This window comes from Triturus cristatus, chromosome 4_1 (assembly GCF_964204655.1).
Source record: "Triturus cristatus chromosome 4_1, aTriCri1.1, whole genome shotgun sequence".
Taxonomy (NCBI): domain Eukaryota; kingdom Metazoa; phylum Chordata; class Amphibia; order Caudata; family Salamandridae; genus Triturus; species Triturus cristatus.
Window position 1 is genome coordinate 31,450,579 of NC_140585.1, and position 25,722 is coordinate 31,476,300.

The 25,722-nt window shown below is 50.8% G+C and overlaps 1 protein-coding gene across 9 annotated transcripts in view; it reads right to left on the reverse strand.

Annotated features, from left to right (window-relative positions):
- The window catches only part of ZDHHC5 (zDHHC palmitoyltransferase 5), a 493,091-nt gene that overhangs the window by 120,092 nt on the left and 347,277 nt on the right, over positions 1–25,722 (reverse strand). For 6 of the 9 annotated variants that reach the window (XM_085651402.1, XM_085651397.1, XM_085651400.1 and 3 more), the window contains exon 11: positions 115–138. The exons of the other annotated variants lie outside the window; for them this stretch is intronic. In XM_085651402.1, the coding sequence (XP_085507528.1) occupies positions 115–138 (24 nt within the window). The remainder of the gene's footprint in view (positions 1–114; positions 139–25,722) is intronic. 9 annotated transcript variants of the gene reach the window in all.

Here is a 25,722-nt window from a genome sequence, read left to right on the forward strand (position 1 = left end):
GTTTCAGAGAAATGCAATACTTTGTAAATACAGTACATAGACGTTAATGGGCTTTGCAGTAAAATTACAGGTAAGTTACTTTTGAGATTACTTTTCTTACTCAGAGTGGTATACCTGGATAATACTCTTGGACATTTCCTGCAAACAAGAAAGTAAAATAGTTTTTGTTAGTGCAATTTTAAAGAATTTATTTAGGTTTTCAAACCCCACACTTGGAACCTTTTCCAAGAAAAACAGTCAATGTTATCCTATGGAGGAAACTAGTGTTAGCAGTTTTGAGGTAAGTATTTGGTAGTGGGAGTTGAGGTTCTAGGGGTAGACTCAGGGGTCCCCAAGGGTCAAGGATGCACTCTTGTTACACCCTCAGTGGCACTAAAGAGGCCGGCTGCAGAGTGCCTGGGGCCCAATGGTATCCAATGGGGGACAGGGGGCCTCCAGTTGATGGCTGCTGACGAGCAGGCCACAAGGTTGTGGGAGCCAAGCTCCTGGTGTTAGGCTCAGGGCAAAAGGGGTATCCTGTTGAGCACAAAATGTGCACCCGCGGCAGCGGCGGCTGGGAGCAGGGTGCTGTTTTGGTGTCGGATGCCCTGTTTTAAATTGGGATTTTTGGTTTTGGTTATCAGCTGCAGGCTCGGACCAGGAAGACTTCCGGGAGGAACCAACAGCTGGGCAGGTAAGTTGGAGGGCTAAGGGACGTAGGTGCACCTCTAGTTATCTTCTCCAGGACGCAGGGCGCCTGGATGCAGGGGTGTATTTTGAGGTCAGATTTCCCCTTACCCGGCCAATGGAGGGTGTCCGTGTAGAGGATGCAGGCGACGTCAGGGAGTCCTGGAGGGGTCAAACAACGGTGGACTCGGGCTGTGGAGGGCTGAGGGACCTCACTGGGATCGGTGGGCCACTCGAACTCGGGCCGTAGGTGACTGGTGCTTTGGTGGTTCCAAGCGGCGGGTTACTTTTTCCTAAGCAGACTCAGAATCTTTCTTTGGTTTTTCTTTTGAACAGAGCTGCTGTTCACAGGAGATCCGGTCTTTGTTGAAGGCAATCAGTCCTCCCAGGGGCTTTTGAGGTTGCTGGCTGCAGGACAAGACGATAATTGGCACAGGATCTCTGGAAACTGCAGACGGGCCAGTAGGGATGGGGCCAAGTCAGTTGTTCTCTGCAGTCTCCTCTGCTGGCCGTCTTCTTTCGTCCTTTTTCTTCTTAGGTTGTTGTTTCAGGGCTGCCCCCTAAATACTGTATTTAGGGGTCTCAGGTCAGTAGTCAATGGGTTACTGACCTTAGGGTGACTACACCCTTGGTGTGCTCACCCAACGTGGGTGAGTGAGCACAATCCCTAATCCTGATTGGGGAGTGCCAGCCATCTGCAAGATGGCGAGCACTGAAGAGTGAGCTTCACCTCGCCGCCCCCACCTGAGGAGTGGAGTTGGCAGAGGCGGGTACACCTCCTGGGCTGGCTAGTTTTTTCCGACTGTCTTCCCCCCCGAAAAGGAGGGGAGACAGGAAGGGGGCTTGCTCCTGATAGCAGGAGAGGCTGGGGGTCGCATTCCAAAGGCTGCTAGGCCTTAGAAGCTCCCCTGCCACAGATGGCTCTTTCTGGCCTGGGGGAGGTGTAAACAACGTTGATTGTCTATATTTGAAATAATGCTCTGTTGTATAATGTCATCAACATGCTCATATTGTCAGTATGTGTAACATGCCATGTAAAGATGATGCATCGACTGTGTTTGGCGGTTTGCTGTGATTGAGTTATATGAGGCATTAGATTATGATAATTTTTTACTAACATCACTTTTTCTTTAAATGCACATTTTTATCATTTTTTCCAGACCACTTATTCTATGTTTAGCGGATTTTTTATTCATCAGGTTACGTCGGCCGCAAGTTTTTTTGGAGAGGCGAGTAACCACCAGGATTTTTGTCCGGTTGTCAGCTTTTGGTGTTAAGAACTTCACAGATCTAGAAAGTATTCACTTTTACTGGTACAGGATTGTTTCTAGTGTCGCATCAGTGTTTGATTAGATTGAAACTCTGCTCATTCTACACATACTATTCCGTTGTATATCACGTTAAGATGGCATCTGTAAACTAAGCGGCGTTTTTGTTTGGATTGAGTCAGTCGTCAATTTCATTGCTGGGTTGGTAGTTCTAAAATGTCACGTGCACGTTATGGTGTCAGCGCTCAAATCAGGCTGGAATACCGAACGGGGTGTCCACGTCGTAACTTTCGTCGGTAAGAGACAGATTTTGTTTTCTGGCAAGAGTTGTTATGGGGGAGGTTTGGATCTGAGAGGAAGTTAGTTTATTTGTTTTATTTTTGCAGAGGCTCCAGTTACTTCGCCATCAGTTACTATTGGCGGTTTATGGCACATGAAGATTAAAGCACACAGTTTTCCCAGTGGAGGTGGTGTCTTCTCCGGACGGCACGTTTACGTCTTCAGAAACGGTAAGGGATGAGCTTCAGCCTTCTCAATAGAGCAGTTATGTGCCAGCATGTTTGGCTATTTAAAGGTTAGTGACAACTTACTTTCTGTTTAGAAAACGCACGCTATAACAGTAACCGATGCTTGCCGGCATGGATCAACACTGCACCCTTACTTTGAGAGTTTGAGCGGCGGGAGCGTGCTTTTCAACTGTTTCCTTCCAGCTACCTTGAATAAGGGTAGGTAGCTTCATGTGTATTGCACAGGAATCACTCATGTTTTCACACCATTAGACCGCATACAGATGGTTCTATAATGTCGTAATTATATTTTTATGGTGTCCGTACTACTGCGTGGATCTGGTGTCTGAAGTAGTGTAGGAGAGTAGGGTCTGCTTTCTATGTTCACCCCCACTTTTGGCTTTTACTTCACTGGTTTTCGACTTAGATGTGGCTGTGGGCCTGCTAATCACACACACAGCCCAGCTGTTCTCTCTCTAAATTCACACTATGTACTTTAGGTACATAACCCAATTGGTAAGGATCACCTTCTAGGGCCCTGTACAGTGTACCTTAGGTACCCAGGGCACAGGTGTACCCTAGACCTACCAGGGGCTTCAGGATGTATTATGCCACCCCTGGCTGGCCTTCCATTATGACACAACTGGCTGATCACTCAGCTGGGGCAAGGTCGTGTAATCACTCCTTGCTTAGGTGTAGTATTCCTATACCTACCTTATATATAGAACCATGGGTAACCTATGGCAGGCCTTAACAATCCTGGAGGCAGAGTGCTTGGTAACATGTGAGATAGTGCTCTAGCATGAGCTGAGCCTGTCTGCAGCTTTCGGAACCATGTCCTTATAGCTGTTCTATGATATAGCCTACCATATACTCTTAAAGTACCTTATAATCTTAAACGGTTATGGTAACTATGGTTTGGCTTTATCGAAACATGTCGTGTAAGTTGTCTAACACTGTGGAATAATACCCCCATACCATTTCTGGACATGAGGATATTATTCCCCCCTTCTAGAGGGAGAAGACATGTTGAAACCGACTTACCCGGTTAAAGTTAACCAGAGCCCCAGCATCACAAAATGGATGCTGCTGCCACAGACACGAGTCTGACCCCATGCTGCTGGGAGTCCTTCCAGCGAGGGAGGCTTGGACAATAGGTTTCCTGCCTTGGGAGATGCTAGCACCACCCTAGACAGGCCTTAGTGTATTGGGGCAGGGAGGGATGAATGAAACGAGACACTGGCTGGGGCACACAAGGTGTCCCATGCATAGTCCAGTTCAAACCGGTGCTGGGGCACTCCAGCCCCAGTCCTGGCGCGAAACTGGACAAAGGGAAGGGGGTGTAACCACCCCCCTCCCTGGTCCCATCCATAGGAGGGACCTAGCAGGTAACCCAGCCCCCCAGATTAGTATAAGAGTGGGAGCTGAGTCCCTAGGACTTTGCATTATCCTGAAAACTGAAACTTGAACAGAAACTCTGGACCTTCGACATTCGACTACGGAAGAAGACTGAAGAATCTCCCTTGTGGCCAAGGAGTGGCCACCCTGTGCAAACAGGCACCATCAAGCGACCTGCTGTTTGCTTTGCCCGAAGTTCTACGAGGAACCGACTGCGGAGCCCGACCAGCGCCTTGAGTTCCAGACTTCTCCGACCCTGATCCACATCCACAGCAAAACTGAGATCCGTAAAGGCGACGAGAGACGTGGGACCGGCTACCTGGGAAAATTGGCTACTTGCTTCCAGCGCAGCTTCTGAGGCATCCTCGAAGTTGTGCTCTGGGGATTGAGAAGCCCCAACCCCGAGCACCATCTGCACCGAAGATCAGCCCTCCACGAGTTCTGCGTGGGGCCCTTCTGCATTTTCCTGCTCGACGCGTCTGTCCGGTTGCTTGCCCGTTGGCTAGTGACCTCTGCGACGACGAACCTTTGACTTTCCACCGCTGGTTTGGCTCCTTCAGACTGGCCCTTGCTGCCCTGTGAAAGAGAAGCACCTCAGGCCTTCCTGGTCTGCAACAGAAGCGAATCCTTCATTCTGCGTGGGTTGCGCTTGCCAAGGCTTGTTGTGTCCCAACTCGACATCGACGCCGCCGACAGCAAGAGCCCTCGTGGGACAGCTCGCCTCCTGGTTCAGGTCGTCCGACGCCTCCTGGTACCCGTGGCTGCTGCGACAAGCTTCACCTCTTCACCTGCATCTTTATGACATCACCTGGTTCCTTCCCGGCTCCTGGCTGGTGACCTAGACTCTGTCCCCTCTGCTTGCAGGTATCCTTCTTGATTCCATCCTTGGAATCCACCGGACACTCTTCACTGACTGCCTGTCAGCATCTTTTCTTCAGGCATCCATAGGAGTCCACGACGAAACCAGACGCAAGTTCACACCTATGCACCCGCAGCCCGTGGGCTAGGTAACTTGAGTACTCCGGTGCTCACAAGGGTATTGACTATCCAAGTGTCTAGTTTCCAAGTCTCTAACTCCTAGTTCCTTCCGAAGTGTCCTAAAACTCTTTAATTCTAAACATTACTATTTCTATCGACTTTAACGCATTACGCGCGAGTGTTTCCACTCTGCACCTGAATCCCGTGGGCCTAGCAACTGATAGGATAGTGTAGCCACAGCGATTCCCTAGGCCTAGGCCTAACCTGTGTTCGTGACTGTGGTTCTTATACCACTTACTTAGTATATGGTTTGCGTGGCCCTAGGGCCTTACTGTATTACTTACCTGTGTGACTTATGTATGCTTAAATAAGACTGTGTTGTACTTACCTCGAATCTCAAAGAGTGCTGAGGGTATTTTGACTAGAATAAATACATTCTATTTTTAGAATATATCTGTTGTGGTGTCCTTTCATTTGGTATTCAAGGGATTGCAAATGGTATAACAGCTGGCTTCACATGCTATACAGAGTTTAGCCTAAGCCTGCTCTTGTCCATGCTACCACTAGGATAGCTGGTCTAGAAGGTTGACTTTACAACCAATCACCATAAGGGTTGTTTGGACTGATACAAGGTGTACACTAGAACTAGTGACATCATATATCAGGGCAACTTCTCACAAGTAGAATCAATAAAAAGCGGTTTAAACGCTGGCGATGAGTGCTGACCTAGGTAACTAGCATAATAGGGGTGATTCTATGATTACCACCAAACAGGTTGCAGATCATTGCGTGCTGACAAGGAATATGCTACTTACCAGTATGCATCTGTTCTTGGCATGTAGAGCTGCAGAGTTGTACACTTTGCATAGATCGCCATCTGGTGTTGGGCCCGGATGTTTGCAGTTTGTTTTTGTTCTTTGGAAGTCACGAGTTCGGTGACTCCTCCTTCGGTCCGTACTGTGCATGGGCTTCGGCTCCATCCTCAGATTGTTTTTCGCCAGCAGGGAAATGATGGAGCATAGTGATAACAGTGAGAAACCCATGTGTGTTGTATCTAAAGAAGATGGACTGGAACGGATACAGGTAGCCGGGGAGGCGGGTGGGCGTGTACAACTCTGCAGCTCTACATGCCAAGAACAGATGCATACTGGTAAGTAGCATATTCCGTTCAAGGCATATGAGCTGCAGATTGTACACTTTGCATAGATTATATAGCAGTACCCAACCTTAGCGGCGACCACCGGTATCCGTTGCAGCGTTTGAAATAGTGTTTTTAGTACAGCCTGGCCCACACTAGCTTGTTGCTTGGAATGCACGTCTACACAGTAATGTTTTGTGAAGGTGTGCGGTGTTGACCATGTGGCTGCTTTGCAGATGTCATCTAAGGGTATGTTCCCTAGAAAAGCCATAGAAGCCCCTAACTTTCTAGTAGAGTGGGCTTTAGGTGGAACAGATAATGTTCTTTTTGCCTTTTGATAGCAAATTTGTATGCACTTTACAATCCACCTAGCTATCCCTGATTTAGAGATGGGGTTGCCTTTATGCAGTGGAGAGAAGGAGACAAACAATTGTTTAGTCTTCCTGAAAGGTTGAGTCCTCTGTATGTAGTACAGTAAAGCCCTCTGAACATCAAGTGTATGTAGAGCCCTTTCCGCAACAGATTGAGGTTGCGAGAAAAAAACGGGTAATTCCACCGATTGATTGAGATGGAAGGGGGAAATGACCTTGGGCAGAAACTTTGGATTTGTACGAAGTATCTCTTTGCTGTGATGTATTTGTAAGAAGGGTTCCTGTATAGTGAACGCTTGTATTTCACTAACCCTTCTAAGGGAAGTGATAGCCACTAGAAAAGCTGTTTTCCAGGTGAGGAACTGTAGCTCACATTTATGCAGTGGTTCGAAGGGCGGACCCATTAGCCTTGTAAGAACTACATTTAGATTCCATACAGGAGAAGGCGGTGCCCTGGGTGGAATTATGCGTTTAAGGCCTTCCATAAAGGCTTTAATAGCGGGCACCCTGAACAGTGATAAATGCTGTCTGTTCTGCAGGTAAGCAGCAATCGCTGCTAGGTGTAGGCGTATGGTTGAATATGCCAGGTTACACCTGTGAAGATGGAGCAGATAGCATATGATGTGCTGTATGGATGCATCTAAAGGGTTGATTGTATTGTTACGGCAGTAAACAACAAATCTCTTCCACTTTGCGGCATAGCATGCTCGAGTGGTAGGACGTCTGGCTTCCTTGATAATATTCATGCAGTCAGGGGGAAGGTTAAGGTATCCAAATTCTAAGATTTCAGGAGCCAGATCGCAAGGTTGAGCTGCGCTGGGTCCGGGTGTCTGATTTCTCCATGGTTCTGAGTTAGGAGGCATAGGGAGAGGTGCAGTTTTTTATGTGGTACCACTGATAGTTGTAATAGTGTGGTGTACCACGGCTGCCTGGACCATGTTGGGGCTACCAGAATGAGCGTGAGGGAGTGCTGTTGCAGTTTCCTGACCACTAATGGAATTAGTGGGAGAGGTGGAAAGGCGTATGCAAATCTGCCTGACCAGTTCATCCATATCGCATTGCCTTTGGACAATGGGTGTGGGTATCTGGCGGCGAAGCTTGGGCATTTTTTGTTTTCGTGGGTTGGCGAAGAGGTCTATTTGAGGATGCCCCCACTTGTGGAAGAATGGGTGAAGAACTTGTGGATGCAGTTCCCATTCGTGTATTTGTTGCGTTTGTCTGCTGAGCAGATCTGCCATGGTGTTTTGTATGCCTGGGACGTGCTGTGCCAGGAGAAAGATGTTTTGTGGAATTGCCCATCTCCATATGCTCTGGGCTAAGCGGGAGAGCTGGGGAGAGTGTGTCCCCCCCTGTTTTTGAATATAATACATTGCAGTCATATTGTCTGTGCGAATGAGGACTGCTTTGGCTGAAATCTGTTTTTGAAAGGATTTTAGGGCTAGAAAGATCGCCAAGAGCTCCAGATGGTTGATGTGGAGCGATTTTTGCTGTGGCGTCCATAGACCTTGCATTGTGAGGTGTAGGAGGTGCGCTCCCCAGCCGGAGAGCGATGCGTCTGCTGTTAGAATCACCTGAGGAACCGGGTCCAGGAACGGCCGCCCTTTGGAAAGGTTTGTGGTGTTCCACCACTGCAGAGAGTGATGGGTGCGGCCGTCCACCAACACCAGATCCGTCAGCTGTCCCTGGGCCTGGTTCCACTGTCGTGCTAGGCACTCTTGGAGTGGACGCATGTGGAGTCTTGCATGGGGCACTATGAAAATGCAAGATGCCATCATCCCTATTAGCTTCATGAACACTCTCGCTGGGAGAGAGTGCTGAGCAATGAACGTTTGGCGCAAGGCTTGTATGCTTGCGATCCTGGCTGAGTTGGGATAGGCTATACCTTTGGAGGTGTCTATAGTGGCCCCGAGATATTGCTTTGTGTGAGATGGTACGAGGTGGGACTTTTGGTAGTTCACCGTGAAGCCTAGCTGGTGGAGCAGTTGGATGGTGCTGTTTGTATGTTGCACACATTGGTCGTAGGACGCGGCTTTTTATCAGCCAGTCGTCTAAGTAAGGGAAGACGTGAATAGGTTTACGTCTGAGGTGTGCTGCTACTACAGCTAGGCATTTGGTAAACACCCGTGGTGCAGTGGTGACCCCGAAGGGGAGAACCGTGAATTGGTAATGCTGACCGTCCACCACAAACCTGAGGTACTTCCTGTGAGAAGGGTGTATTGGAATATGAAAGTATGCGTCTTTCAGATCCAAGGTAGTGAGAAAGTCTCCCTGACAGAGGAGTGGGAGGACTTGTTGTAGGGTGACCATGTGGAAATGGTCTGAATGTATGTATGCATTTAGAGGCCGGAGGTCAAGAATGGGCCTTAGGGTCCCGTCTTTCTTCGGTATTAGGAAATACAGAGAGTAGACCCCTAAATTTTGCTGATTGACGGGGACCTACTCTATAGCGTGTTTTTGGAGGAGGGAGATCACCTCCTGTTTGAGCAGTGTGGAATGTTCCTGTGACATTGGACGGTGCCTTGGTGGGATATTGGGTGGGTTAGATGTTAGCTCGAGACAGTACCCTGACCGAATAATTTGGGTCACCCATTTGTCCGATGTTATGGACTCCCAGGCGTGGATAAAGTGTCGCAGTCTGCCCCCGACCGGAGTGGGATGGTCTGGGGGGAGCGAGGGGAAGTCATTGTGCGGGCGGTGTGGCAGAACGGGTGGTGTTGGTTTTGCCCCTGCCCTTATTGTTGTTGCCCCTGTATCCACCCCTTTGGTAGCCCTTTGAGAAGGTATTTTGAGGAGGGGACTTGTAGGAGGTAGAGGCGCTATCGGTGGAGTAGCCTCTGCCTGTGCTACGAAAGGACGAACGCCGAAAGGAGCGTTTAGGGGTCTGGGATTGTAATGCCCCCATAGACTTTGCTGTGTCCGTGTCCTTTTTCATTTTTTCTAATGCTTCGTCCACCTTTGACCCAAAGAGGTGTTGTTGGTCAAAGGGGTGATTTAGTATGGATGCCTGGACTTCTGGCTTGAACCCTGAGATCCTGAGCCAGGCATGACGACGAAGCAGGACACTAGTATTTATGGCTCTAGAAGCAGTGTCCGCTGCATCGAGGGCACATTTAATGGAAGTGTTAGTAATGAGCTTTCCCTCCTGTATTAGGTCATGAGCTTTACGTTTGTGTTTCTCCGGGAGGTGCTGCATAAGAGCCTCAAGCTCATCGTAGTGTGCTCTGTCATAACGCGCAAGCAGCGCTTGTGTATTCGCAATGCGCCAGATGTTTGCGGCTTGCGAGGCAGTGCGTTTACCAGACGCATCTAAGAGTTTTGATTCCTTATCTGGCGGTGGAGCCTCACCAGAGGACTGTGAGTTAGACCGCTTTCTAGCCGTGGACACAACTAGGGAATCTAAAGGAGAAGGGCCCTTAATGTATGTAGGGTCTGTGGGTGCTGCTTTGTACTTCTTTTCTATTCTGGGGTTTAAGACCCTGGCCCTGACAGGGTCTTTGAATACCTCTGCAGCATGTTTGGTAACACCCTTAAGCATGGGCAAGATGGCTGTGGACTTATCCTGAATATCAAACGTATCCAGTAAGAAGTCGTCTTCCACTGGTTCGCTATGTAGTTCCACCCCATGATAGTGTGCTGCTCTCTGCACTAAGTGGTGAAACCCTAGTGAGTCCTCTGGGGGAGATGGCCTGGATGGGTAGAGGTCATCTTGAGGCACATCTGGTATGTCAGGGTTTTGGTAATCCTCCCATTGGTCTGGGGTCCCCGGTGGTGTGGGGTCCATTGGGGCGTCCGCTGGATCATAATCTGGATCCCCGTAATCCGGTTCTGGGGACGGGGTTGGGGAGTGATGAGGCAAGGGTGGCGGAGACCTGGGAGGGAGAGGAGGTGGAAGAGGAGGAGGTGGTGGGGAGGGCACTCTGAGAGGAGATGTGGCAGAGTCCTTCCGTTTGGGCGGTGGAGGAGGAGCTGGTGTGTCAAGACGTCGTTTCTTGACAGACAAAGTCAATAGCCCAGTCTTTGGATCCTTTGATAAGGTTTTTTGAGAAGGATCAGGTGTAAACAGGTCCATTGGCGCCGAATCGTCCGCTGGCGCCGATGTTTTCGTAGCCGAGGATTTGGGTGGTTTCTCGCAATGCCTTTTTGGAGCCTCCGGTTTTTTCGGCATCGAGGTAGGATTCGACGCCGGAGCGTCGGTGCCGAGGGATTTAGGTTTGTGTTTCGTCGGCACCAAGAGTCCAGGCCTCGGCACCGGTGGCTTCAGAGTCGAGCTGGGCGTCACTTTCTTCGGTGCCGAATGGTGTTTGTCGGCACCAGGAGTAGGCTGGATCGAGCCCGAGCTGCCGTGAGACTTGTGAGGCTTCGACACCGGGCCCGAAGGTGGGGTGATAGAAGCTGCGTGTTTGGTTTTCCCTAGGCCCGAAGGCGAAGGTGTAACCTGAGTCTCTTTGGATATGGGCGCGGGGGTGGGAGGGGGTAGAGTACTCACGACCCTCTGCGCCGGTGTGATGTCCTCCAGGTTGGAGTCGTCGGCCTCAGAAGCGCTGACGATGTCTTCCTCCTGCTCGGAGTGTTGTTGCCCCGAAGCTCCGGTGTCGTCTCCGAAGATGTCCGGTGGAGCCGCGGTCGATGAGTGTGCCATGGTGCGTCGAGCTCTTCGATCCCGGATGGTCTTTTCTGATCGAAAAGACTTGCAGGCGGGGCAGTCTCTAGCCTCGTGTTCTGGAGAGAGGCAAAGGTTACACACCTGATGGAGGTCGGTGTGGGGAAATTTAGACCCACATTTTGGGCACTTTTTGAACGGAGTCCTTTCCATCGGCCGGGACCGGAGTCGAGGAGGGCCCGAAGGCCGGTGCCGATGTGTGGAATCGAGAAAAGTGCCTCTACGAGAGATGAAGAAGATGAAGAAACTCGATGAACGAGGATTTTCCGTCGAGGCTGGAACCGTAAAAGTTCGAAGCCGGAGCACGAAGTATCACATCCGAGCCCGATGGCGGAAAAAAACAATCTGAGGATGGAGCCGAAGCCCATGCGCAGTACGGACCGAAGGAGGAGTCACCGAACTCGGGACTTCCAAAGACTGTCCAAAGAACAAAAACAAACTGCAAACATCCGGGCCCAACACCAGATGGCGATCTATGCAAAGTGTACAATCGGCAGCTCATATGCCTCGAACATACTTTTTGGTTCATGTTGCAGTAGTCATTTGGTATTTCTTTTGAGTTGGCTTCTAGCTGAGTTGACATTTTTTGCGAGTACTTTTGTCTACATTAACATAGAGAGATGCTGAGCTATTAGCATGTACATTTTTGAGGTTTTGTCTCACTGGTGAAGGTGTGTTTTCACTTTTTTGGTTATGATTCAATCACGACACAGTCAAATTGAGGGGTCATTTATTTTTACATGGCTTTTATCAAGAGGTATGTTCCTCCATCTGTGTACTTAATATTGTTAATTCCATTTCTTTACCCACAGTTCCCCTGACGATGGGATAGTTTATCCCGAAATGCATTGGGAAAGTCAACAGGAAGACTGTTGTCAAATGTTTAGTTTGTATTCATTTAATGTACATTTATTTTGAATTGCTGATTGTATATTGTGAGAAAGTGCCATCTTTCTTGCATGGTATGCTCCCACTTTTTGCTGAATTGCTGAATGTACTTTGACTGAGTGTGCCCTGGACTCCTGCCAATCAGGTGCCCCGGGCCTATGTTCCTTCCCTAAAACAAAACAAACCCAAATTGGCAAACCCTGGCCACATGTCAGCCCCTGGTAAATGGTACCCTAGGTACCCAGGGCCTTGTGACCAGGGAAGGCCTCTAAAGGCTGCAGCACTCCTTGTGCCACCCTTAGAGGCCCTGTACCCTTACACACACACACTGCCTTGGCAGGCTGAGTGTTTGGGTGCAATACAAAAACAAAGTCGACATGACACACATCCCTGTGTGCCATGCCCATCACCTACACTGCCATGGCATACATCAGCCACCCCTCTAGCTGAGTGCCTTATGACAATGGTGTGGGCACAGGAGCAGGAGCCCAGTGCCCAGGTCCATTCCTGAGCACTGTAAGTGCAGTGCTGCCATGTAAGAGTACATGGTGCTCAGAGCTCGTCAAACACGAGCTCCACAGCACCATAATGGCAACACTAAAGACTGAGAAGTTTGGTATCAAACTTCTCAGCACATTAAACCCATACTAATGCCAGTGTGGGATTTAATGTACCAAGCACCCCAGAGGGCATCTTAGAGGTGCCCCCTTAAACCTAACCTACAATCCACGTCCGCTCTGAGGCTGCCACCCAGCAGACATGTTGCTGGACCCCTGGGTAGGAGAGTCCCTGCTCTCCTGGGCCTGCAACAATGCACATCCTGGGCGAGGTGCTAAATCTCCTCCCCCAGGATGGGCAGGGGGAAGCTTCAAAGGCATGCCGCCTATGTGAGCTTCCCCAGGCTGCTGCAACCCCCCACTCTGGCGGGAAGCTTTGGCCGGAAACCCCAAATAAGGACAAGTGATGTGCCAGCCTGCCAACCCCACCCCTCAGGTGGGGGAGGCGAGGTGAAGCACATCTCCGGGCTCTCGCCATCTTGAAGATGGGGAGCCCTACCCTATCAGGACTAGGCTACTGCCCCCCTCCCACAGGAGAGGGGCAGGATAGGGGGTGTACCCACCCCAGGACAGGGACCCATTGGTCCCTGCCCTTCACCTACCTGTAACGCCCCTAAATCTAGTATTTAGGGGAACCCTGAACCTTCCTTCCCCAGATTCCAGATTCAAAAACTACAAAGAAGAGCAAGAAGAAAGAAGACCTGCCCTGCAGCTGCTAAAAAGAGGAAGACACCAACTGCTTTGGCCCCAGCCCTACCGGCCTGTCGACCCTCGAACCTGCTCTTGCTCCAACCCGGCATCTCTTGTGGCCAGCAACCTCACCAACCCCGGAGGACCTGGCTACCTTTTGGCTCTAAGCCCCTGGGACTCCCATGAGTAGAGGCTCTACTCAAAACCTACCTCTAATCCCTGGCAGCAGCCCGGAACCGCGAACCCAGCACACTCTGCACCAGCCAAGCCTGGCCAGTGGCAGAGCGAACAAAGACCACGAGGACGACCCCACGGCGACTGTGACCCCGAGTCCGGCACCCAAGGACCTCCCGCGACACTCCTAAAGAAGCCTGCAGCCTCAGAACAAGGTGCCCCCCCTACCGCGATCAACAGAGGGTAAGATTTCCCGACACCAAAAGGCACCACTGCACGCGGTGCCCCGCGGCCCCGTGTGCCCAATCCCGGGGTACCTACCTATCCTCCAACTACCCAACTTACATCTCGAAGTGGTGGTGGCACCTGAAGAGTCCTCGTCCCCGAGCTTGCAGTCTTTTTCTAAAGCGGAGATTTCCCATTGAAATCAATTGAGCGCCCGAAGGCTCAAAAGTACCCTGCACCCTGCCGCCCGAGTGGCCCCGGCAGTGAAAACTCTACATCTACCTACTTCCCCACTTGCCCTGAGTAAGTGACCAGGAGCCCAGCTCCCAAAGCCACGTGGCTTGCCAGTCAGCAGCCACCAACCAAGGCCCCCCCTATCCCTCATAGGATAACATTGGGCCTAACTCTCTCTGCACCCGGCCGCCCTAGAGTCGCTGGGGGTGAACCAACTGTACCTACCTGACACTGGGGGACCTCCGAGTCTATGCCTAGAACCTCAACTCTGCCAGTCGAGTACTTACCCTTAAACCGATAACTCTATTTTCCTCATAGGGTAACATTGACTGGCTTTTTCCTGAAATTTCTTCTAAGTGTGGACGTTTCAAATCTTAAAATATTCACCAAAAATCAGCCGAGTAACGAAAACGAAATTACTCACCTGCTCTTAGGTGAGCTTCCAGTGCTGGATCTTGGTGCCCAGCAATGACTCTGAAAAATACTTACAACTGTACCCCAATTTTCTTCCATAGGGAATAATTGACTGTTTTTCCGTGAAATTTCTTTTAAGTGTCAATTTCTGCAATCTTTAAATATTCTTAAAAAATCATCTAATATCTGAAAACGTAATTACTTACCTGTTTTGGATAAAGGTCCCAGTACTGAGCCTAGGCACCCAGTACTGGATTACAAAAGTAACGAGAACATACTGTACCTGCAACTTGAATTTTCTTCCATAGGAAATCCTTGACTGTTTTCTTTGAAATATTTTCTGTCAACTTTTAAAATAGCTAAATATTGTTTAAAAATCATTACAGTAATTAAGTCGACTTTCATCACTTGATTCGGAGTACTGACCCAGGACTGGATCTGGGATCCAGTCCTGGAATTCCAAAAGTAATCTAAAAAGTAATCTGTTGCAAATAACTTGAATTTTCCATTGAGCTCAATGCATTGTTGTGTTTAAAATAGAGTTGTCTATTGCAACCACTTTTAACTGTTTACAAAAGTCAATTGCATATTGCAAAAGTATTTATATGAAACATCTCATTCTGAGAAGGTATATTTTAAATCCAAGTGTTGGTTCTAAAATAAAACAAGCATATATTTTTTATATATAAACCATTGGCCTAGAGTTCAGTTATTGAGTGTGTGAGACCATTTGCTGACTGAGTGTGTACAACAAATGCTTTACACTGTTCTCTGATACTGCCTTACTGCTCGACCAAGCTACCACTTTAGAGAGTAAGGTTAGATCTAACTTTAGCCTCTGTCAAACCCTGGGGGACTGTGGACTCTGTACACCCTGTACCTATTAAGGATCAGTATATACAGAGCCACTTTCTCACATATATGCAAAATACATTCTAGTAACTGTTGAAATGAATATGTAACGGTTACAAGGTCTCATTTTTTATAAAGATTCCTGTTCTTGACTTAAAAGATCTGCCATGTGATTTTGAATTCCTGGGAGATGTTGGGCTAACAGGAAAATGTTCTGAGGAATGGCCCATCTCCATATGGTCTGCGCTAATTGAGAGAGCTGGAGAGAGTGTCCCCCACTGTTTTTGTAAATAGTACATTGCTGTCATATTGTCCATGTGGACTAAGACAGCTTTGCCTATTATGTGTTTCTGAAATGATTTTAGTGCTAGAAAAATTGCTAGCAACTCCAAGTGGTTGATGTGAAGTAGCTTTTGCTGAGGTGTCCATGTGCCCAGTATGGTGTGATGAAGTAGATGAGCTCCCCAGCCGGTGAGCGATGCGTCTGCTATTAGCACAATCTGTGGAACTGGCTCTATGAACAGTCGCCCTTTGGAAAGGTTTTTGGTGTTCCACCACTGCAGAGAGCGATGCGTGCGGCCGTCCACCAACACCAGATCTGTCAGCTGACCTTGAGCATGGTTCCTCTGACGTGCTAAGCATTCTTGTAAAGGGCGCATCTGGAGTCTTGTATGAGGTACTATGAATATGCAAGAGGCCATCATCCCTATTAGTTGCATGAACACTTGAGCTGGAAGTAAGTGTTGCAGTTGGAATCTTGCTATAAGAGCTTGCATGCTTGCTATCCTGGCTGGACGGGGATATGCAAGGCTTTTTGAGGTGTCTATTGTGGCACCCAGATATTGTTGGATGTGGGATGGTTGGAGGTGAGACTTTGCGAATTTTAAGGTAGACCGCAAGTCGTGAAGTAGTTGTATTGTGGCGTGTGTGTGATTTACACACTGGATATGTGACTTTGCTTTTATGAGCCAGTCGTCCAAATATGGGAAGACGTGAATCTGTCGTATTCTTAAGTGGGCTGCCACCACTGCCAAACATTTTGTGAAGACCCTGGATGCTGTGGTGACTCCGAACGGGAGGACCTTGAACTGGTAATGCTGGCCGTCTACCACAAGACAAAGGTATTTCCTGTGAGCAGGGTGAATGGGAATGTGGAAGTAGGCGTCCTTGAGATCTAATGTGGCAAGGAAGTCGCCCTGTTTGAGTAACGGGAGGACCTGCTGAAGAGTGACCATATGTTAATAGTCTGATTGTATGTAGAAGTTTAATGGTCTGAGGTCCAAGATGGGTCTCAGGGTTCCGTCCTTCTTTGGAATAAGGAAATACAGGGAGTAAACCCCTGTGTTTTGGTGATGAAGGGTAACTGGTTCTATGGCATGTTTTTGTAGGAGGGAAAGTACCTCCTGTTTTAGAAGCGTTAAGTGTTCTGCTGACATTGGACGCTGTCTGGGTGGAATGTGTGGGGGAGTTGAAGTGAGCTCCAGGGAATTACCAGATTGGATGATTTGTCTCACCCACCTGTCTGTGGTAATGTTGTTCCAGACAGGTAGGAAATGTAGCAATCTTCCCCCGACCAGAGTAGAGTGTTCCGGGGGGAGTGGAGGGAAGTCATTGTTTAGGGGTGGAGGCGGTACAAGTTTTGGTAGTTTTGCCTCTACCCTTATTGTTATTGCCCCTATATCCTCCTCTGTAATAGCCTCTTTTAGACGAGGTCTGTGTTGGACTCTTGTACGAAGTGGAGGGGTTTTCGGTGGAAAAACCTCTAGAGGCGCCTCTGTAAGAGGAGCGACGAAAAGAACTTCTGGGAGCTTGCAATTGCAAGGTTCCCATTAATTTGGCAGTCTCGGTGTCCTTTTTCATCTTTTCTAAAGATGAATTTACACTGGGTCCAAACAGGTGATCTTGAGGAAATGGTTGGTTTAATATAGTGGTTTGGACCTCTGGCTTGAAGCCGGAAATGCGTAGCCATGCATGTCTGGTCCCTGGTGTTAATAGCCCGGGATGCTGTGTCTGCATCATCGAGAGCACCACGAATGGAGGTATTTGTTATGACCTTGCCTTCCTGGGTGAGATCATTAGCTAGTGTCTTGTATTGGTCTGGAAGGTGTTGTATTAACGTCTCTAGCTCGTCGTAGTGTGTCCTATCATATCTTGCGAGCAAAGCCTGTGTGTTGGCAATCCTCCACATGTTAGCTGCTTGGGACGCTGTTCTTTTACCAGACGCGTCCAGCAGTTTTGATTCTTTATCAGGAGGTGGGGCATCTCCTGTGGTTTGCGAATTGGCCCTTTTCCTGGTGTTGGAGACCACTAAGGAATCTAAGGGTATTTGCCCTTTAATATAAACAGGGTCAGATGGGGCAGCTTTGTACTTTTTTTCTACTCTGGGGTTAATGACTCTGGCCCTTACAGGATCCTTAAACACTTCAGGAGCGTGTTTGATTACCCCTTTTAACATGGGGAGAATGGCACTGGACCTTTGGGACGGTTCGAAAGTGTCCATGGGGAAATCTTCGTCTATAGGGTCTGTATGTAGGTTTACCCCATGATATTCTGCTGCCCTGTGTATAAGTTGAGTGAACCCTATAGTGTTCTCTGGAGGGGATGGCCTAGATGGGTAGATGTCATCCTGAGGTGTGTCTGGGACATCTGGTGTGTCATAATCCTCCCATGGATCTTTTGGGGCATCAGGAGGACTGGGTTCCCCTAAAGGGTGATCATCCCCCATGTCGTCAGAGGTGTCATCATCTGGAGAAGATGGTGAGGGAGGTGAATATGGGATAGGAGAGTGGTGTGGAGGGGGAGGAGGAGAAGGAATCCTTAAGGGAGAAATAGCAATGTCTCTCGTTTTCAAAAGAAGTGGAGCTGGTACAGGTTTGTCCATTTTCCGTTTCTTTGAAGGGCTCAGTATGAGTTGACCTGTTTTAGGGTCTTTTTGAAGTGTTTTTTGGGTCAGATCCGGTCGAAAAAGCTCCTCCACTGACGTGTGTTCTTTCGGTGCTGACTTTTTGGGGTCCGATTGTGTGTGTGTCAGGGGATTTGGAGCAGTTTTGTGCTCCTTTGACCTGGAATCGGGGTTTTTCTTCAATTCAGATACTGGTTTTGATACCGACTGTTTCTTTGGTTCTGGTGGTCTTTACGGATCCATAGGTCTGTGCTCCGAAGGCTGAGAACCCGAGGTTTTTGAAGACAGGTGTTTGCTCGATCCCGAGTGGCCTGAAGGCTTTTGTATTGGCTTCTTTGCCGAGCCCGAAGGCGGGGTGAGAGAAGTTTTGTCCTGGTGTGCACCTAGGCCGGAAGGTGAAGGTGTGACCGAAGCCTTTTTGGGAAGGAGGGTGGGGAGGAGTCGACGTCCGTAATTACGACCCGCTGCCCCGAAGTGATGTCTTCGACGTTGGAGTCGTCGGCTTCGGAGGAGCTGATGGTGCTGTGTTGGATCTGCTCCGGTACATGGATACCTTCCTGGAAGATGTTGTCGGGAATGGATGTCGATGATCGAGCCATTGTTCTTCGAGCTCGACGGTCCCGGATCATCTTCTTGGAGCAGAAAGAGGCACAAGCTGGACAGTCTTTGGCCTCATGCTCGGGTGAAAGGCAGAGGTTACATACCTCATGAAGATCTGCGTGTGGAAACTTGGTTCTGTAGTAGGGGATCTCTGTGTATAGTCATAATCTAGTGAATAGTCCCGCCCATGTGCGCGGACCCCGGAGCAATAAAAATAATCTCTTAAATTGTCAAGTCATGCAGACCTGCATCCACACTTGAGAGAATTTCAAAGACAGATAATGCAGCCTATATCCACAGGCTACACTGTCCAGTACTTCAACTATTATTATTATTATTACCGAGTTTTATATAGCGCCTGGTTACCAATCGGCATCCCAGCGCTTGCCAGCACATGCGCTACCGCAGAAGAGAGGGGATTACAGAGCAAACAAAAAAGTTTTTAAAAGTTTACAGGACCGAAGGAGGCTGGTTTCCGAGCGCAACTATAGGGGCAATGAGTTCCATAAAGAGGCCACATTTATAGAAAATCTTCTGCCACCGGTTCTTGCCCTTTTCACTCTGCCAACCTGGAGGAGATGCTGATGATCAGAGCGGAGAGAACGAGGGGCCTTATAGGGCTGGACCAATTCCTCCAGAATCGGTGGGCCTACCCCATGCAGAACTTTGTGGGCGATACAAAGTGACTTAAATTTTACCCTGTCCCTCACTGGGAGCCAATGCAATGCCCTCAACGCCGGGCGGGCAGATTGACGTCTGGGGAGACCCGTCAAGAGCCTAGCAGCCGCGTTCTGCACTTGCTGGAGTTTGTTAAGAGTAGCCTCGGGAGCACCCAGGAAGAGCGCGTTACTGAAATCCAGTCGCGAGATGATAAGTCCCTGGATGAGAAGCCTACGAGTGGCTACTGGGAGCAAAGGCAGAATCTTCTGGGCTGAGCGGAGCAGGGCGAAGCACACGCCAGCAGTTTTTTTGGCATGGGTTTTAAACGACAAGTCCTGCTCCAGCCATACCCCCAGGCTCTTGATCTCCTGCTTGGGGGGGGGGTACCGGTCCGAGACAGTCAGGCCAGCTGCTGGGGGACAAAGATGGAGAAGAGTTCCCGAGCAGCATCAGTTCCGTCTTGGAACCATTTAACTTTAGGGCTGAGCTGCACATCCATGTATAGATATTGCCAAGACACGTGTGCAGCCGGTCGGGATGGTGCGCCGACTGGGAAAGGCCGACCACCAGCTGGGTATCATCAGCATAACTGATGATTTTAATACCCAGCGGCAGTACCACACTCTCCAGGGGGGCCATATAGACGTTAAATAAGGTGGGGCTCAATGAAGAGCCCTGTGGCACACCACACTGGAGAGGTGATGGAGATGATTTTTCCTGGCCTTCCCAGACCTCAAATGAGCGACCTTCCAAAAAGGAGGCGAACCACTTGAGGGCCAAGCCCGTAATCCCTACCCCCGAAAGCCGTTGGAGAAGCACCTGATGGTCCACGGTATCAAAAGCAGCGCTGAGATCCAGGAGGATCACTGCCACTGAGCCTCCTGAATCCAGCATGCTCCTAGCCTTCTCCACAACGGCCAGCAGGGCGGTGTCAGTCCCCTGGCCAGGGCGAAAACCCGTTTGGGAGTCGCCCAGAAGGGAGTTGGTTTCCAAGAAGTCCGAAAGGCGGCGGTTCACCAGCTTCTCAGCCACCTTACTGATACCCGGTAGTAAGGAGATAGGCCGGAAGTTGGCGAGGTCGGCGGGGTCAAGGTTAGGTTTTTTCAAAAGGGCCTTAACCACCGCCCCTTTCCAACTAGGGGGAACTACCCCCTGAACAAGGGACAAATTTATCAGGTCCGTCACAGGGCCACCTATTACAGATGACACCAGCTTAAGATATTTAATAGGTACCGGGTCTTTCGGAGAGCCACTCTTCATAGACCCCAAGGCCCTCAAGACTTCCTCCTCAGTGACCGGACCCAAGGAGGCCAACTCTGCCGTTTGCAGCCTAAGTTGGGAGGTAGAATTAGAATTATCCCCCGAGGATGCCACCTCATCTAGCCGGGGAAGAGAGGCCAGTATACTGTCAATTTTGCTTTTGAAAAACAAGGCCAGTTCTGTACATTTTTTACGAGGGTCCTCGTGAATGACCTGAGGGTCGGGGGCATTCAATAGCTCCTTAATGACCCTGAATGACTCTTTAGACGAGTTAGCCGCCGAGCCTATGCGCTCTTCAAAGAATCTTGATTTAGCCGCCCGAATAGCGGCTTTATAACTGCTCAGGGCCATACGGTATTCTGTACGACTTGCTTCACTCCAGTCTCTCCTCCAGGACCGCTCTAGCCTCTTGCATCCCTTCCTCAGGGTTCTGAGTTCTGGCGAATACCAGGGTGCAGAGCCCATTCGCTTCCCCTTCATAAGTTGTTTCTTTCTGGGTAGGAGAGTATCCAAAGATTCCATGAGCCAGGTATGAAAAATAGCATCAGCAGCTATTGGATCAACTCCCAATGGGGGCTGCGTGGCCTCCAAGTAAGCGGCCCAGGTATCGACTGGGAGCCTCGACCACGCTCTCTCTAGAGTGTACACCCGTGAGGTCACTGCGGTTGGGCTATTGAATTGCCATGACGCGGACACCAAAAAGTGGTCTGTCCAAGGCAAGGCAAGAGCCGGAGACGAAGTAAGGTGATCCAGATTGGAAAGTATGGGATCAAGCAAGTGGCCCTTCTCATGTGTAATGCCCAAATTGGCCAAATTAATTCCAAAGGATTTAAAATCATCGAGCAGATCCACTCCCGCGGCATAGGTGTGGTCCTCAAGATGCATATTGAAGTCCCCGAGGACAACAAAATTAGTAGTTGAGGAGGCAAGGAGTGCAGTCGTTTCGAGGAGAGAGTTGGAAAAGCTAGCCAGGGGTCCAGGAGGACGGTAAATCAGCAAACCCACCAGGGACACTGTCGGTGACAACTGAAGGGAGAACTGTAAGCTCTCACAATCAGCCACCCCTCCATTCTGAATCTTACAGGTAAAGGTGTCTCTGTAGAGAACTGCAATTCCTCCTCCCCTCCCCTTAGGTCTATCAAGATGCACGATATGAAAGCCCGGGGGGAGTGCTCTGACCATGTCTGGACCTGAGCTGGGGGAGAGCCAGGTCTCAGTAAGAAACAACACGTCCAACTCGTGGTCTAAGATCAGTGAATTAATTTCAATGGCGTGACTCGGCAGGGACCGGCAGTTTAGCAAAGCATAGGATAGGACAGATTTAACAGCCACTGGGATATGGCCGGAAGGGCAGGCTCTGCAAGGTAAGAACGGAATGATTCCCATCTGTGCAAAGCCGCACCTATTGGGGTGTGGTGGACGCAGCGACAGTAGCGTTTCTCTCCCGTAACGCAGCCTGAACATGGATAACGGCACAGAGTCGGACATGGTGACAGGCCCTAGGCCCGTCTGGGCCCGGACGGGCACAGACGGGCTTGACTCTGGCGAAACTCCGGCGATATTCCGGTGATGACGCTGCGTGATGACGCTGCGCGTCAGCATGGTTGGCTTTATGCTCGCCGAGCGCGGGCAGCTCGGAAGACTAGAGCGCTACCTGCGCCTCACGCAATGTCCCCCCTCCCAAGATGGCCACCGAACGAGACAGTGGGCAGGGACCCGCTAAAACGCGGTGTTTAACCAAGTTAGAATGCGAGTGAGGTGGCAGCGATGCAGGTATGCGGGTGGCTGACAATTAAAAACAGGGGAAAAGCGCAAACTAAACTAAATAATGAGTGACAAAACGGGGCGATTTAAAAATAGCAAGCGCAACAGCCAACAGCGGAGTAGCGAAGAGTGCGAGGCAATCCCTACACAAGTGGTCAGATGTTACAGAAAGCTCACCTGTGGTTTGCCTGGCTTTATGCTCGCCGAGCGCGGGCAGCTCGGAAGACTAGAGCGCTACCTGCGCCTCACGCAATGTCCCCCCTCCCAAGATGGCCACCGAACGAGACAGTGGGCAGGGACCCGCTAAAACGCGGTGTTTAACCAAGTTAGAATGCGAGTGAGGTGGCAGCGATGCAGGTATGCGGGTGGCTGACAATTAAAAACAGGGGAAAAGCGCAAACTAAACTAAATAATGAGTGACAAAACGGGGCGATTTAAAAATAGCAAGCGCAACAGCCAACAGCGGAGTAGCGAAGAGTGCGAGGCAATCCCTACACAAGTGGTCAGATGTTAGAAAGAAATCCACCAACAACCACTAACAGCACTGCCTGTCCAGCTTTTCCCATAGAGAAAGAAACCTGCCTCTTCCAGCAAAAGCCTCTGGAATGATAGAAAGGAAAGAATGGACAGACAAGCCCCATACGCTGCCATTATATGGCTCAGAACAGGATACTGTGCCTTTAAGAAAACTTTCCAGAACTTTACCAGTATCCCAGAATGCACAGCAGGTCCCTTTTACTTTCAGTTCTTTTTTCCGGCTCCTGCTAGCAGGACCCTGGAGCATTGAGCTCTCCCTTTTCAAGGGTTTATTGGTGTTATTGTTCTACAAGTGCCCAGAGTGCGACAGAAAGAAGGCTAAGTCAGATCCACACAAGGTGTGTATAGGCTGCCTTCCCCAGTCCCATGTGCCTGAATAGTGTGATATCTGCCACTCGTTCTCAGCCAGGACCCTGAGGGAAAGAATGAAGATCAGGCTCCAAGTCCTGGAGGACAGACGGCTGAAGGCACAAGGTGGGTCAGGAGGGGCTGATTCTGCCCATGCGGAGGCCTCTGGGGGGCTCCCCAGGGGCAGGAAGACCGGCAAACGCCCCCACTCGCCACCGGCGTCGATGACGTCGACTAAGGCGTCGAGAGGGATGACCACGGTGTGTTCACCGTCCCCCCAGGGCTCTGGGGAGAAGCGACGTCGAGGGAACTGATCGGACCGCCGTCGACGACTTCGGCATCATCGGCGTCGATGCAGTCAACGTCTCCGTCGAGGCTTCGACGTCGAGATCAGGCCCGATGTCGGCGCTCACCGTCGAGGGGAGGTCGCCGTTCGCCGTCGAGGCGTTCGCCGTCGACGTCACGGAGGCGATCGACGTCACGGAGGCGATCGACGTCACGGAGACGGTCGATGTCGAAGAAGGATTCATCGACGTCGAGGAGGCGCAGGGAGCGCCCGGACACCAGGAGTCCCTCGGGGTACTCAGTGGTATATACGCCGCCTCCTCCTCCGCCACCACCACCACCACCGCCACCGCCAACTCCTCCTCCTCCTCCTGCGATTCTGCCTCGCAGGCCTTCGGGCCCACCACCGGTTCCAACGCGATCGGTCTCATTGCCCAGGTATCCGCCGCCGCAGGGCACGCCTCAGCCGCGGCGCCAGGGTAGGCCACGGTCGCCGGGCCCGGCGGACAGACCGAAGCCAAGAAGATCGCGCTCCCGCTCCGGACGGAGAGCAAGATCGCGGAGCCGTGGGTGTTCGTCCTCCACATCGAGACGGCGCCACAGGAGGCGCAGATCCAGATAGCGCACTCGATCATCGGCCAGGGACTTCTCGCCGACACTGTCGGACTCACCCGGGACGAGGGTGTCGCCGGTTGACGATCTGGTCTCCTTCCAGGAGGTGCTGCTGAGGGGTGCAGCCAAGTTGGGAATCACGGTGACGGTACCGACACCTACGACGTCCGTGATATTCCGAGACGCTGCACAAGAAGCACCTGTCTCGCCCCCTGCTGCCGCTCGTGCCGGGACTGGTGGAGCCAGCTATGGAGTTGTTGCTCACTCCGGCAGTGACGAAATCCGCCCCCTCCCGGCTTATGAAGAAGTATCGGGCTCCGGACTCGGACCCGACCTTTTTGAGGACGGACCCTAAGCCGGATTCAGTCATTGTGACGGCGGCGAGGAAGCAGCATGCTACCACCCCCTCATCGACAGTTCCGCCCGACAAGGAAAGCCGCTGGCTGGATTCGGCGGGCAGGAAGGTCTGTGGTACGGCTGCCATCACCATGAAGGCGGCAAGTGCCGGGGCCCTGTTGGGGCGTTACGACCGGGCCCTGTGGGAGTCTCTCCAGCAGTATGCGGAGCTGCTGCCTCGTGACAAGAGGGAAGACTTCTTGGAGACTTTGCGCGAGGGGATGCTAGTCTCCAACCAGGTGATCAGTGCGGCAGCGGATGTGTCCCTGCTGGCGGCGCATGGGTACTGTCATGGAGTCCACCAACGGCGACACGCGTGGCTTCGCCTTACCTCGCTCAAGCCGGAGGCTCAGCAGAGAGTGGCCAATCTGCCCTTCTCGGGGGAAACCCTGTTCGGGCAGCATGCGGACGACGAGATGGCCCGCATGAAGACGGAGGCGGAGACCCTGATGGCTGTCGGCTTGGAGAAGCCAGAAAAGAAGAAACGCCCCTTCCAGAGACGGTTCGGGTCTGCGGGCAGAGGGCGTGGGCAGGCCTCGGCACAGCAGCAGCACCAGTTCCGTAAACCCTTCCAGAAGCGCCAGAAGGGTAGAGGGGGCCAGCAGTCCGCTTCGGCTACCAAGGGCCCGGCCGGGTCGCGGCCCTGAGCATTTACTTCCCCTGCAACCGTTACCCACTCCAGTGGGGGGAAGCATTCAATTTTTTCCGGCAGAGTGGAGAAAAATTACTCAGGACAAGTGGGTGCTGAATATTGTTTGCAATGGATACAGTCTTCGATTCATCAGGCCGCCTCCAGCGATTCCGCCGGTAAGCTCGCGGTATCAACTGCGAGAGCTCCAGGCGGAGGCAGACATCCTGTTAAGGAAAAAGGCGGTGGAAGACGTACCTCTGTCTCAAAGGGGAAGAGGTCTCTACTCTCGTTTCATCCTGGTTCGCAAGAAGGACAAGAACGAGTTCAGGCCCATTCTGGATTTGCGGCAAGCAAACAAATGGATTCGCAGAGAAAAGTTTTGCATGCTGTCGTTGCATCAGATTTACCCTCAGCTGCAACAGGGAGACTGGCTCTGTGCCATAGACCTACAAGATGCGTACTTCCATGTGCCCATTGCACGGAAACACAGGAAGTTACTGCGGTTCCAAGTCGGCGCCAATCATTATCAATACACAGTACTGCCATTCGGGCTAAAGTCTGCCCCAAGGACCTTCTCGAAGTGTATGGCAGTGGTAGCGGCACACCTACGAAGGAACAAGGCGTTTGTCTACCCGTACCTGGACGACTGGTTGATTAAGGCCTCATCTTTTTCGGAAACGCAGGCGCACTTCCGGAGGACGTGCGTTC